General features: G+C 38.8%; 1 protein-coding gene across 2 annotated transcripts in view; it reads right to left on the bottom strand.

The window, feature by feature from the left end:
* Nucleotides 1-13,082, bottom strand: part of LOC106061566 (calmodulin-A-like) — a 313,065-nt gene that overhangs the window by 228,928 nt on the left and 71,055 nt on the right. Inside the window, exon 1 of one of the 2 annotated variants that reach the window (XM_056016315.1) lies at nt 353-600. The exons of the other annotated variant lie outside the window; for it this stretch is intronic. Within the exon in view, the coding sequence (XP_055872290.1) occupies nt 353-454 (102 nt within the window). The 5' untranslated portion in view covers nt 455-600. Of the gene's footprint in view, nt 1-352; nt 601-13,082 lie in introns of those variants that run through there. 2 annotated transcript variants of the gene reach the window in all.

Raw genomic sequence — 13,082 nt, 5'->3', positions numbered from 1 at the left:
AATAATAAATTAACAGTAATTAATTGTCTAATTGGTTACTTTTTTTTTATTGAAGCCTTGTTTATGTCAATGAATAATTGTGCGCAATTTCAGCTTGATCCGAAATAACGTGAACAAAGTTTTTTACCCGACAGACAGAGTGAGATGAGAAAAGCTTTGTAAAAATAGGGTACAGACGCACTTAGAATAGTACTAGCCCTAAGGACAAAACGAAACTGGACAATATAAGACAGACGACACACAGCCACTATTTTGACTTATGTTTACAAATGGCCAACAGAACAACGCTTACAATTTTGGTATAGCTCTAAATGAAGACACCCACGTGCATACAGCATGCCTGTGTACTCACTTTGACAGATCCTGACTCTCGTGTTAGTCCCTTAAACTCAGTGTCCGGCTCGCAGGTCCCTGTCATTCCTCGCTCAGACTCTTTCCCGGCGCAGACGCTCATACCATATGGAAGTCCACTCCCGCGCGCTTCCTGGGCCACGCTAGCAGCACGTGCTTCCTCTTTCCGAATACAGCTTCCGGTTTGATTGCTCCTAGTGTACACTAATCCAATTGATTTCGCTCTAAATTTTGCAGAAATTGCACAAATAAAAATATTTCCCGAAAATCACACGTGACAGAATCCCTGTTAAGTTTGTTTTCAAGTTTTTTTTTGTTGTTTTTTTGTTGTCTGCTGGGTGTAAGAATGAAGATGATATCCGTATATAGAGATTCGATTTAGGTTTTTCTGTTTCTTGTAACAAGTTGATTTGATGTGAATAATGAATTGCAAGTTGTCTTTCAAAAATGCATCACCTTTGCTTGTTCCACTATTTGAAAACGTTAGTGGTTACTCTTGGTGGCTATAGTTGCTGGTAACTAAAATGATATTCTAATAAAACCAATGATGATACACAGAGTAAGTTAATCTGATTATCGTGTGAATTTATAAATGCTTAGCAATGTTTGTTGGTTAAAATAGATCATCTAAGATACAAAGTATAATGTATGGTGTATGTATGTATGTATGTCCTGCATAGAAATAAAAACCGTTTGACCAATCTTGATAAAGCTTGGCATAAATGTTTCTTAGATCACTGCAAGACCGTAGTGTATATTTAATTTTCCTTTCGACAACCGGAAGGTCCTAAAAATACAATTAAAAATACCTAAATTTATCTCTATCAAAAAACGAAACATTTTAACAAATTGTGTAAACCCGTTTTCACGGTATTTTAAATTAGATATCAATATGTCGGATAAACTGGGAAATCCACTTTCACACTCTACTTTCATTTTCGTGGCAAAATATATAAAAATGTTATGGGATATTCACAAAGTTTGACATAGATCTAATTTCAACCTATTAGATCAGTAATAGCCAAATTAAGGCCCGCAGGCCTCGAGTCATATCCAGCTAGTACTATTTAAGTTGAAATTCAATAACGTTATAATTGGTTGTTTGCACTATAGGTGTAGGTAACTCATAAGTCAAGGTACCCCCTATTAACCATTGCGATTTATTGGAGCACAAGATGTACAGCTCAACTGTTTCTATGGCTGGCGGGTAATGAGGGTGTCAAGTGGTCAGCGCAATGACCAATAGCCTTTACTTCCCAAAAGTCTGTCACTTGCCAATTACAGGTAATTCAAAGCGTAGTTGGGGACGCGGTGGCTGAGGTATTAAGCACTTGGCTTCCGAATCTTGGGTCCTTGGCTCGAATCTCTGTGAAGACTGGATTCCACCCAACTCTAATGGGTACCTAACTTTAGTTGGGGAAAGTAAATGCGGTTAGTCGTTGTGCTAGTCACATGACACAGTGCTCGTTAATAGTTGGCCAAAAAAAAACAGATGACCTTGACATCTGCCCCCGTTCTCTTTGCATGTTTCTAGTAAAAGCACACGGTAAAATTAAATTAATTTAAAATGACTGATTCGACCTGTTTCTCTTGTTCCTGAATAACTGGCGGGCCCCCGGATGCCCCACTGGAAATAAAAGAATACTGTTCGCATGATGTCCCGGAGACTGAGCAGGGTGAGGGGCCTTAGGTGTGCAAGAACCCGAAAAGCCCGCCCAATGTTGCACGCTAAATAATGTAATCTATGCTCTAATTAAGCGCAAGGTCTCGAGCGTCAGCCTGAATCTCAGATCGTTAGTCACGCGTTCTTACACTCGGCCATTACGATACTTTGAATTTTCAGTACAAAGGATAATACATGCATTGCCTAGTCACTTTCATGTTTGCTTTTTCCCCGTGGAATTTGGAATTCCTGATCTATTTGTCCATAAAGTTTTTAATTGCTATGTTAACAGGAATACATGACAGCTAAAGGGCAGGCTAAGTAAAGGAATGTGCAGATCATAATTATCACTTTCAAGTAAAAAGGGAGAGCTGCCTAGCTATTAAAATACTGGATAGCTTCATAACTTGTACACATTTTTAATACATTTTTTGTAGCTCCTAACAGTTTTCGAGGCGTCTCTTCCTCACAGTAAGAGTTATTTGAGCCAACGCGCTAAAACATTTGCCAGATGGCATTAGATCTAATTGTTCTGGCGCCGATTGAAGAGTGTTGACGAAGTATTTGGAAGGCAGGTGGAAATCAAGATGAGGATCAAGTGAAAAACAGTTTATTGTCTGTATTGTGTCTGTGTGTCTGTATTGTGTCGTGTGTCAGTGTTGTGTCCGTGTGTCGTGTGTCGGTTTTGTGTTTGTGCTTCATGTGTCTGTATTGTGTCTGTGCTTCATGTGTCTGTATTGTGTCTGTGTGTCGGTCGTGTGTTTGTGTGTCGTGTGTCTTTATCGTGTCTGTGTGTCTGTATTGTGTCTGTGTGTCGAGTGTCTGTATTGACTAATTTATCTTTTTTTGTCCATTGATTCATTCTATGTGTCTTGTGTGTAAGTGTGGTTGTATCTGTGTGCGTGTTGTGTGTATGTCGTGTGTGTGTGTCATTTATGGGAAGGAGTAGGAAGGGGGAGCAACATTTGACCTAAAGTGGACTTGTCAAGGTTGACAGGAAATTGACTTCCGGTTATCTAATCGTGTGCATATCATAGTGACCCAATATGATATCAATCAATAATGTCAATATTTTTTTGTCTTCTCATAAGACTAGTGATAGGTTTGAACTAGATGGTTTAGAATAGTAAAGTAATGATGGAATTATACTCTCAATTTCGATTGATCTCCTATGATTCACAGTTCAATCATATCTCTGTTAGGTTACTAAGCTAGATCTAGATTAGAGATACTGAAGTTGACAATTCAGATAGAAAGTTGCACTGACAGAAAATGTGCTAGATTGTCGTCCCTGGTGTGTTTCTTTAGTCAACGGTTAACGTGCAGGATGTCACGTGGCCAGCACAACGACCAACTGCCTTACTTCCCCAACTAAGTCTGGTATTCATTAGTATTGGGTGGACTCAGGAGCGCCCTAAAAATCCTGAAATTCAGTCACGGTCTTCACCGATATTTGAACCCAGGACCCTAGTTTCGGAAGCAAAGCGATTTACCATTCAGCCACCGCCCCCTGTCCATGTCTATCAGAGTTTGCTGCTATATTCAAAACAATAGGAAACAATTTGAAGTTAAAAAGTAGCTGTTCTGCTCCACACACACACAGGGAAATACAACTGCTACAACCGGAAGTAGGTCTACAAAGTCTCGTGAATATTTAACAAGACGTTTTTTTTTTACATCGAAATCAAGAAATGTATAAAGCTTTTAGGTAAAATGTGATGATTGGAGGGGTGATTGAGGGGAAAACATGATTGGAGAGAAAGTTGGGATTGATTAGGAAATTGAGAAAGTGGTGATTGGGGAGAGAGATAACTGACGTGAAATACAGTGACGATTGGAGAAAGAAATGATGATTGGAGATACAGCGAAGTTTGTAGAGACAGAAGTGATTGGGAAAAAAATGTTTGATAGAACGTGATGATTGATTAGGGAGCTGATTGGAGAAAGCGATGATTGGAGAGGACAGTGATGTGAGAGACGATTGGAGGGAAAAATGATGAATAAGACTCCAGAGTGGTCGCTAGAAAAACGGAAAATGTGTCAAACAATGAATAACGTTCACAAAGTTTGTTTGTTTTTTCAAGGCAGATGTTCTATTACGCTCTTAGAAGCTGGAAATGTCGTCCGTGCAATTCAGAGTAGCGGGTAGCGTTATGAAGAGTAACTTGTGAGACATGGTTCCAAGCTCTTCCGAAGATCGTTTTCAAATTATCCAAAGAGTTTCTGTCACGTGGACAAATCTGAAACTAAGCTCCAAACGCAGTCATCCATGACATTTAAGTCTGGTCTTGTGGAACTTGGTCTTCATGATCTCATCTGAGCCTTAAATCTCCCGCAGTTCTAGCGACCACCCCTGTATAATCTGGAAACGTATCAGTCTGTTAACAGCACCTGTAGGATGTACACGTGGACCTCTCCCAGAAGATTCTAGATTTCTCTAAGCGAAATATTTTCAGAAAGTGTCAGACGTAAAAACGGTAGAAGGTATGACCTTTGATTAGATTAAAGGGACATAATTAGGCACCGTCCAGTGTCTGGGCTCATTATGTGACCGACACCAGAACACGTCATGTGAAAGAAGAAGACGGTGTGACTTTGAAGAGAACGCAACTCGTGAAGATAATTCTATTAAGCATTATTGATTCAGTTCATTGCTTCAACAAGTTGTCACAGTCGGACAAAAAAAAAAAGGTGCATAAGCAAAAAAATTAAAAAGAAAGAAAATTGTTTTTCCTCTTTTTTTTTCCGTTGAGTCTCTTAAAGTTAATTTTGTTGTATTCATGAAACAAAACGAAGATTTAAAGTAACAAATAAATTTCAAAGGTTTACAAAATTCTGTACAACGTTTAGCACTGTAAAAATAAAATAATTCAAGACACTTGTTGCTTGTAGCTCAAAGGAAGTTTGTTGTAACACTTGTTGCTTGTAGCTCAAAGGAAGTTTGTTATTGACTTGGCGACACTAGCGGATCCAGAACTTTGGAATGGGGGGGGCGATTTTTTTCCAAACCCTAACCCTAACGCCCAGTAAACCCTAACCCTATGCATAAACGTGTGCACAGCGCGCGCGCACACACACACACACACACACACAATATATATATATATATATATATATATATATATATATATATATATATATATATATATATATATATATATATATCATTTCTCAACCTTCGGCGAAAAACAAAAACAACTGGGGCAGCGCTATAAGGTTCTCTTGTGGGGTTCGGGGCGAAGCCCCGACGACAAAAGCGTTATCTTGCTTTTTTCACTGTAGAAACGTATTCTCCTGACATCTGCAGCTCATTATTCATCAATGGAGTTCGGGGCGAAGCCCCGACGCCAAAAGCGTTTTCTTGCATTCTTCATTGCAGAAACGCATTTTCCTGACAAGTACAGCTCATTATTCATCAATGGAGTTCGGGGCGAAGCCCCGACGCCAAAAGCATTTTCTTGCATTCTTCATTGCAGAAACGCTTTCTCCTGACATCTACAGCTCATTATTCATCAATGGAGTTCGGGGCGAAGCCCCGACGCCAAAAGCATTTCTTGCATTCTTCATAGCAGAAACGCATTCTCCTGACATCTACAGCTCATTATTCATCAATGGAGTTCGGGGCGAAGCCCCGACGCCAAAAGCATTTTCTTGCATTCTTCATTGCAGAAACGCATTCTCCTGACAAGTACAGCTCATTATTCACCAATGGAGTTCGGGGCGAAGCCCCGACGCCAAAGCGTTTTTTTTTTCATTCTTCACTGCAGAAACGCATTCTCCTGACCTAAAGCTCATTATTCATACTATTAAAAAGGACCTTTCGAATAATGTTGTACTTGAAAAATATTCTAATATAAATTTATAGGCCCATAATACATTGCAAATAAAACTGATTTGTTCCTTGAAAAGATAGGATACCCCACGTATTTAGATTTCTACTTTGAGGATCGCCGCCGAAAAAAAAAAGTATTCGATAAATAGTATTTAAGAAAATTTAAGTATAAATTGTGAGTTATAGTCCCAAATTTATTTAACTAGAAAAATATCAGATTGAGTAAAGGTTGGGAAAAGGCGTCTATGAAATCATTATTTGAGTTTAGAACTCATCTCAATCATGACTTTTATACTGAAAAATTTCGTTTGAATTCTAACTTTTCCAATGCACAGTCTTTCTTAAAATAATTATGATAAATTCATGTGAAATTACATAAACTCTCTCTGGAAATGAAAGGGGCGGTAGAGTGAAAATGATTAATCCTCGCTCCTTTAATAATTTCTGCTAAAGATTGCATTTGGCATTAAAGAATAGGGGTGGGACGACTCGATATAAGAATTTAATTTTTTTAAATTTTGTAATTTCTTAACTATACTACAAAAAGAAAAAGTATTGGTTTGTCCGATGGGGGAAATGCGATTGCATGTCTCGCCCCTCCCACATGGTACAATCCTTTTTCATTTAAATTTACTAATGATACAATTTGAGATTAGATTGTGGTACGACATTATATACAATGGGTCAGATATCAATACGTAGTTTATATTATATAGATATTCAACTAATTTTGTTCACAAACTATGATTCTCCACAAAAATAGGACCGCCCCCCCCACTACTCAGAGGGCTATAGTGGGGAGGGCAGTACATGCAATCGCCCCCCCCCTCACCCCACCGAATTGGCCAAGATACCAGAAAGGCAGCTACATTTATATTTTAATTCAACTAATTTTGTTCACAAACTATGATTTCTCCATAAAAATGGACCGCCCCCCCCCCACTCAAAGGGTTTAGGTGGGAAAGGCAGTAGAGGTTTTCGCCCCCACCCCCCACTGATCTACCAATAGAGATATTTAATTGATTTTGTTAGCAAGCTGTGATTTCTACAAACAAATTGGACCGCCCCCCCACTCGAAAGTGTAAGGGGGGGCGGGATGGATACCATCGCCCCCTCCCGACCCCAACAAATTGGCCAACATACTAGAGGGGGGGGCGAAATAATCTAAAAATAGGTTGAAATATAAATAATTAGTCTATATTTTTAACATAAGTAATAAATTCGTATACAAATTGTGTGAATCCTATACTAAAGTTCGTCCGCCCCCCCCTTTCGGGGGAGGGGGGGGTCGGCCGAGTGGGGGGGGGGGGGCGATCGCCCCTACCGCCCCCCCTTCCTGGATCCGCCAGTGCTTGGCGACAGTCATCTGTTCCTATAATGTTCTTGACATTGGCTTTTTTTTATCACTTCATTTCTAAATCTCTTGCAATCCTTTTCATTGTTCTTACTTATATCGCCGTCACATTTCTCCTTATCACTTGTTCTTCTTTTTTTACATATATTATAGCATAAATAATGAATATAGGATCGTAAAAAAAAAAGAAAAGAAATAAACACAGAGCTTGTTGTATTTAAAATGTGTCGCTAATTTCCCTATCATTATTGTATACGCTCATTCTCCCACACATCCATTCTCGGATCAAGTTGAAACTTTGCATTTACAAGAGATGGACCAATTTTAAAAAATTAAACAATTAGTTTATTAATTACTGGTTATTAATTATTTTGTTTGATACCAACAAGAGAAATTAGTCCATAAGTTTTCACATATTTGGCTAAATATGTAGGGCTTGGTCCCCTTACATAATTGTACACTTTATTTCTCCCACACCCGTTCTTCCCCGTAGATAAGCTTTAGCTTTTTTTTTAAACGATTTTTTTTAATTTTAAAGTAGAGCAAACTACAAACTACAAAGTACTGAATGTGACTAATGAAAAATTCTTTTCCATTTCAAGACAATGTTGCTGTCCACCTATTCTTAGGCTTTAATGTATCTATATCTTGACCTCCTTCAGTCGTAACGACTATAGCTCATCTCGTAAAACTCTTTTTCATGTGACTGTGGAGCCCTGTTTTGGAGAGACACTCCACATATATTGCAGGTTAAGGTGGCTTTCGCTTTGGTGGTAGAGGAGTCAACCATTTTTCGTTTAGCACACTTTTCTTCCAGAGCTGCGGTCCATGTTTTTTAGCTGTCCATAGCTTACTTGGTCACCATCTTTGTCATTCACCAATAGACATAAACAATTTTTATGCAGCCGCGTTGTCAGCAATGACCCAACAGTTTCTACGGTACAGGTCTACTGACCAACAGTTTCTACGGTACAGGTCTACTGACCAACTGTTTCTACATTACAGGTCTACTGAACTACATTTTCTACTGTACATGTCTACTGACCAACAGTTTTTACGGTTCATGTCTTCTGACCAACTGTTTCTACGGTACATGTCTACTGACCAACAGTTTCTATGGTACAGGTCTACCAAAAGGCGATAAGACTATCAGGGTACACTTGCTACGGTTTAAGAAACGTTTTTTAACTCTAAAGATGTGTAATGTTACGAGTTAAATTGATCGTAGCGGCAGTAAGTTGATGTTCTGAAGAAGAAGATAAGAGAGAGAAGGGGGGGGGGGGTAGATGGAAAGGAAAGGAGAATCGGGGGGGGGGGGGGGGAGGGGGTATAGGAACAGATTTTGAAAAGATAGCCCTGATAACGTGAATGATGTCTCGGGGCCAAATGGAAGCGGATCCTAGACATTCGTTGTTTATAAACAGCGAGGAGGATATCAAAGTCACCAGGTACTTTCTACTCTAATGCAAGAAACTTGGCCCTCAACCTCAGGCTCGGGAGTCCTGACTCGCACCCCGAACATGTAACCTGTTTTTAACATACATCTAGTGCAATGGCTCTCAAACTTGTATTTTTAGAGCTAGCTAATTGTGAGATGGGAGTTCATTTTTAAGTGCCCCCATTTCTCAAAACTGTTTCTCTCTTCTCCGTTTTAAAACATAACCACTGATTAAAGTTTTCGCTTTACCCTAAATTTATTTTGAGTACCCTCCAAACTAGAAGGCCACATACCAACTAGAACTACGCGTGGTCCCAGACTGAGAACCGTTGACATAGTGCGTTGCGGGTTTGTGTGTTGTTTTCTGAAAATGACGAGGCTTGTTGTTCTTGTCAGCTCTTGAGTACCTTGTGATACACAAAGGCAGAAGGAGGAGGGGTGGAGGATGGGGTAGGAGGTAATTAACAAAGTCCAGCTGCTTGTTGACATGCTTGGTCACGTGCTTTACCTGCATGTATAATCGAGTAACCTGTGGGAATGTTGTTAGCATTCCATCCATTATGTTCTAAATGATCTGTGATAATTAGGTCCAGTACGCTAGAGCATGTAAAAATACAGGTGAAGCCACGGAGTTCAAGACTTTAACTTAAGAAAATGATTTATTGATATTTTTCCGAAATTTTATTTTTCATTAAAAAAAACAACAAAAAACAACTAAACATTTTCAGTAATTAGCTTCAAAGCCTATGTATTCTTTTATGTTACACAAAAGTTTTCTCATGGCTAAGGGCATTAGCTTGATCCTTGCTACTGACGTTTCTGGTTTTACTCTTTGTTTTTTCACAGGTGAAAGTCTTTGTTAAGATAAGATAAAATATATTTTGTATTGTACAACCTCAACTCTAGTTGAGACTGTTACTTCAGAAATTGTGAGTTGAACTAGTGAAGATATGACTATGAGTTAATCTTTAAAAAATATGATTATGAGTTAGGCTAAATAAATATGATTATAAATTAAACGAAAGGGATACGATGAAGGGTTAAATTAAATAGTTACACTTTGTGAGTTAAACTAAACAGTTGTATTTGTGGTTTTAACTAATAAGATACGTTTTGGAGTTGAACGAATGGATATATACGTCTGTGAGTTAAACTACTGGGGTCTGGAGATATGATTGACAGTTGAACTGGTTGACATATGTCAGCTGAACAACTGATCGGGAGTTGAACTACTGATGAAAAATACCTTAGCGAAAAACAAGTCAAAGAACTTTAAGATAATATGTTTTTAAATGGAAAAAAAACTAACAATGTTTGCAATGAATACGTTTCAAATTTCTGAAGTCTCTTCAATGTATTTCTAGCACTCAGCTTTGACTTAACTATTCCCTTACTAACCTATTGTTGTCTGCTAGGTGTACTGGGATATTAAAGCGGTTTGGTAATGGAAACAGGGAGCATATTTAAAATAGTTTTCTAACTCTTTAGTCTAGATCTATTTTTTGTATATATAATTTAACTGTTCAGATCTATATTAAACCTATAAACATTAATTTCACCTATCTCTAGTGAGTCTAACTCTCTATATAACAAAAGAAATAGTTGGTGTTTTTTTTAAATCAGAACTCCAACGAAAAACCCTAGGGGAAGGACTCTTAACCTCAAGATCAGTATTGATAGCAGACGACTCAAAGTAACCTCGAATGAGGTCAGCACTGCCATCTGAGGTCTCTAAGTAATAACACGAATACGATCAAACAGGCTCAAACATCAAGCAAGAGAGTCGAACCCTGGCCTACTGGTTCTCGCGATGTAGCCCTCCATACCAGTCAAACGGACGAAGAGCTACCTCTGTCGAGAAAGTCGTCTGGCCCAGAACCATTTTTTTGAGATCCACTGTTCGCAGTTCATGACGGAGTTCGAGATGATGCAACTCGCCCAACTGACGCGTGTGTCGAGCAGACGTGGTCTAGAGACAGACAAACAACAAACAGACCGCGTGCACTCGGACGTTGTAATTCATTCAACCAGTGCAGCTTGTGCGTGAGGAGCGGGGAGGAGGGGAAGGGGCTTAATTCTTTAAGGTAGAGACTCGACATCGGGTTTAGTAAGTAGGATTGAAAAAGAGGCAACGCCAGAAATATTTAAAAAAAAGCTAGACTATATAGAACGAATGCAGCTAGACTATATAGAATGAATGCATCTAGACTAAATAAAATGAATGCAGCTAGACTATATAGAATGAATGCAGCTAGACTAAATAAAATAAATGCAGCTAGACTATATAGACTAGATTGGCAATATAGAATGTCGATCAACACATCATGGAGTGGAATGAGCTTCGAACTGTCAACGAATACACGTGTTTTTTTTTCTTTTATTACTATACCTCTATTCAGGTCAGAACTTCATGTAGGGTGGGCGGAGGGTGGAAGTTGGAAACTGGACGCTCATTTCAGAATTTTCCTAGAAATTTAACAGTTGATGTTCGTCGCTGAGAAAAGAATTGCTAGGTCGTTGGCCACTCGGGGAAAACTCTAGTTTGACCGCTATAATTTTTCAAAGTTAAAAAAACTGAAAATTTATATTTGGCTTAAAATTTGAGTGTAAAAAAACATAGCGTAGTCAGCCGTAGTGTACAAATAACTGAGATGTGTATCTCTCTATATAATTCTCTTCGTGGCCCAACCATGCGGACACCACGATGAAAAAGTCATGGAAAAATAACTCTCTTTATTTCTGCAAGTCGGACTACAGTTACCTCACGTAACTTTCGCGGTGACAGAAAGCGAGGCTCAGAATAAAAGAGGGAGAGGGCGTATGCTACGCCGCGGGTCGGCTCGTTAAATTTAAATTTTATTGATAGATTATCTAAGCTTTGCATATATTTCTACATAAATCTAATAAAGAGTACCGGTACATCTAAATTCTAGATCTTGAGAGTTCTAAATCAAAATACTAAATCTAGCTCTAGGTGTCTATATAATGAAAGTACCAAATAAATACAAAATTATACAATTCCCTCTGGCCTAAGTGGTAGCCTTGTTAACTCATGATGCTGGCGGGGTCGAAAATTTGAGTTCAAAACCCTTTTGAGCTAAAAAAAAAAATTTGAATATTTGTTAACATTTTATTTTATTTTAAGTTGTATAATGGAGATTTTGTCTTCGTAAAAAAAAAATAATTAATGTTTTTAATTGTTATCTTTAGGCAATTGTGCTCCACTTGTAATCATGAGCTGCAACACATTTGGCGTATGCCCCATAGTTTGGCCAGCCCTGATTTAAGATTCAGTTTATATTATAGTGAAGAGGACAGAGAGTGAAAACCTTCAATTTGTATTCAAATGATTTCATTAAGTCGTATTTTTCAAAAAGGAGGGGGGTTATTCTACACATATCTGGGAGTGGCCCTCATACATAGGTAATTCAAGGGTTCCCAACCTGTGGATCTCGCGAACCCCTTGGGGGTCGATTGACGATTAGTAAGGGATCGCTTAAAACCATTAATAATATATTTTTTGGGGTCAATTCTAACATGTAAAACTTGACACATGCAATTTTTTTTTCATAGGAATTTACTATTTTTATTGTTATTAGAGGATAGATGTTGCAGACAACTGAATCAGAATTGATTTTAATTATCGCAGCTGAAATATTTTTAATAGTATAATTAAAGTACATTAATGCATAACGTTTCGTTACGTTTGGTCGTGTTGTACAGCTCTGCACTCTCGTCTGTAAGGTCAATAGTCAGTATTAATAGTCACTAATTAATTAAGATATTAGTAAAGTATAGGGTCCGCCACTTCTAATATAATAGTGCATTTGATTACAATCAATAGTGATAAAACTGTAATATATGAACTAAAATGTGTATGTTTTGAAAAAGGTTGAACAACGCATCCATAATATTTCAATTTTAATACGTACATTTTGTATAGAAATACATAACGTATTTGACAACATGAAACTTGGATGAACTCCCAGTGGTAGCAGGACAGGAAAGCTTGGGCCTCCCCTGGTGCTCTGGTAAGTAACTCTGTTGTGGGCCTCCCCTGGTGCTCTGGTAAGTAACTCTGTTGTGGGCCTCCCCTGGTGCTCTGGTAAGTAACTCTGTTGTGGGCCTCCCCTGGTGCTCTGGTAAGTAACTCTGTTGTGGGCCTCCCCTGGTGCTCTGGTAAGTAACTCTGTTGTGGGCCTCCCCTGGTGCTCTGGTAAGTAACTCTGTTGTGGGCCTCCCCTGGTGCTCTGGTAAGTAACTCTGTTGTGGGCCTCCCCTGGTGCTCTGGTAAGTAACTCTGTTGTGGGCCTCCCCTGGTGCTCTGGTAAGTAACTCTGTTGTGGGCTCCCATGGTGCTCTGGTAAGTAACTCTGTTGTGGGCCTCCCCTGGTGCTCTGGTAAGTAACTCTGTTGTGGGCCTCCCCTGGTGCTCTGGTAAGTA

Source organism: Biomphalaria glabrata, chromosome 17, assembly GCF_947242115.1.
Source record: "Biomphalaria glabrata chromosome 17, xgBioGlab47.1, whole genome shotgun sequence".
NCBI lineage: Eukaryota > Metazoa > Mollusca > Gastropoda > Planorbidae > Biomphalaria > Biomphalaria glabrata.
Note: the sequence above shows the minus strand (reverse complement) of the source record. Positions and strands in the feature narration are given on the sequence as shown.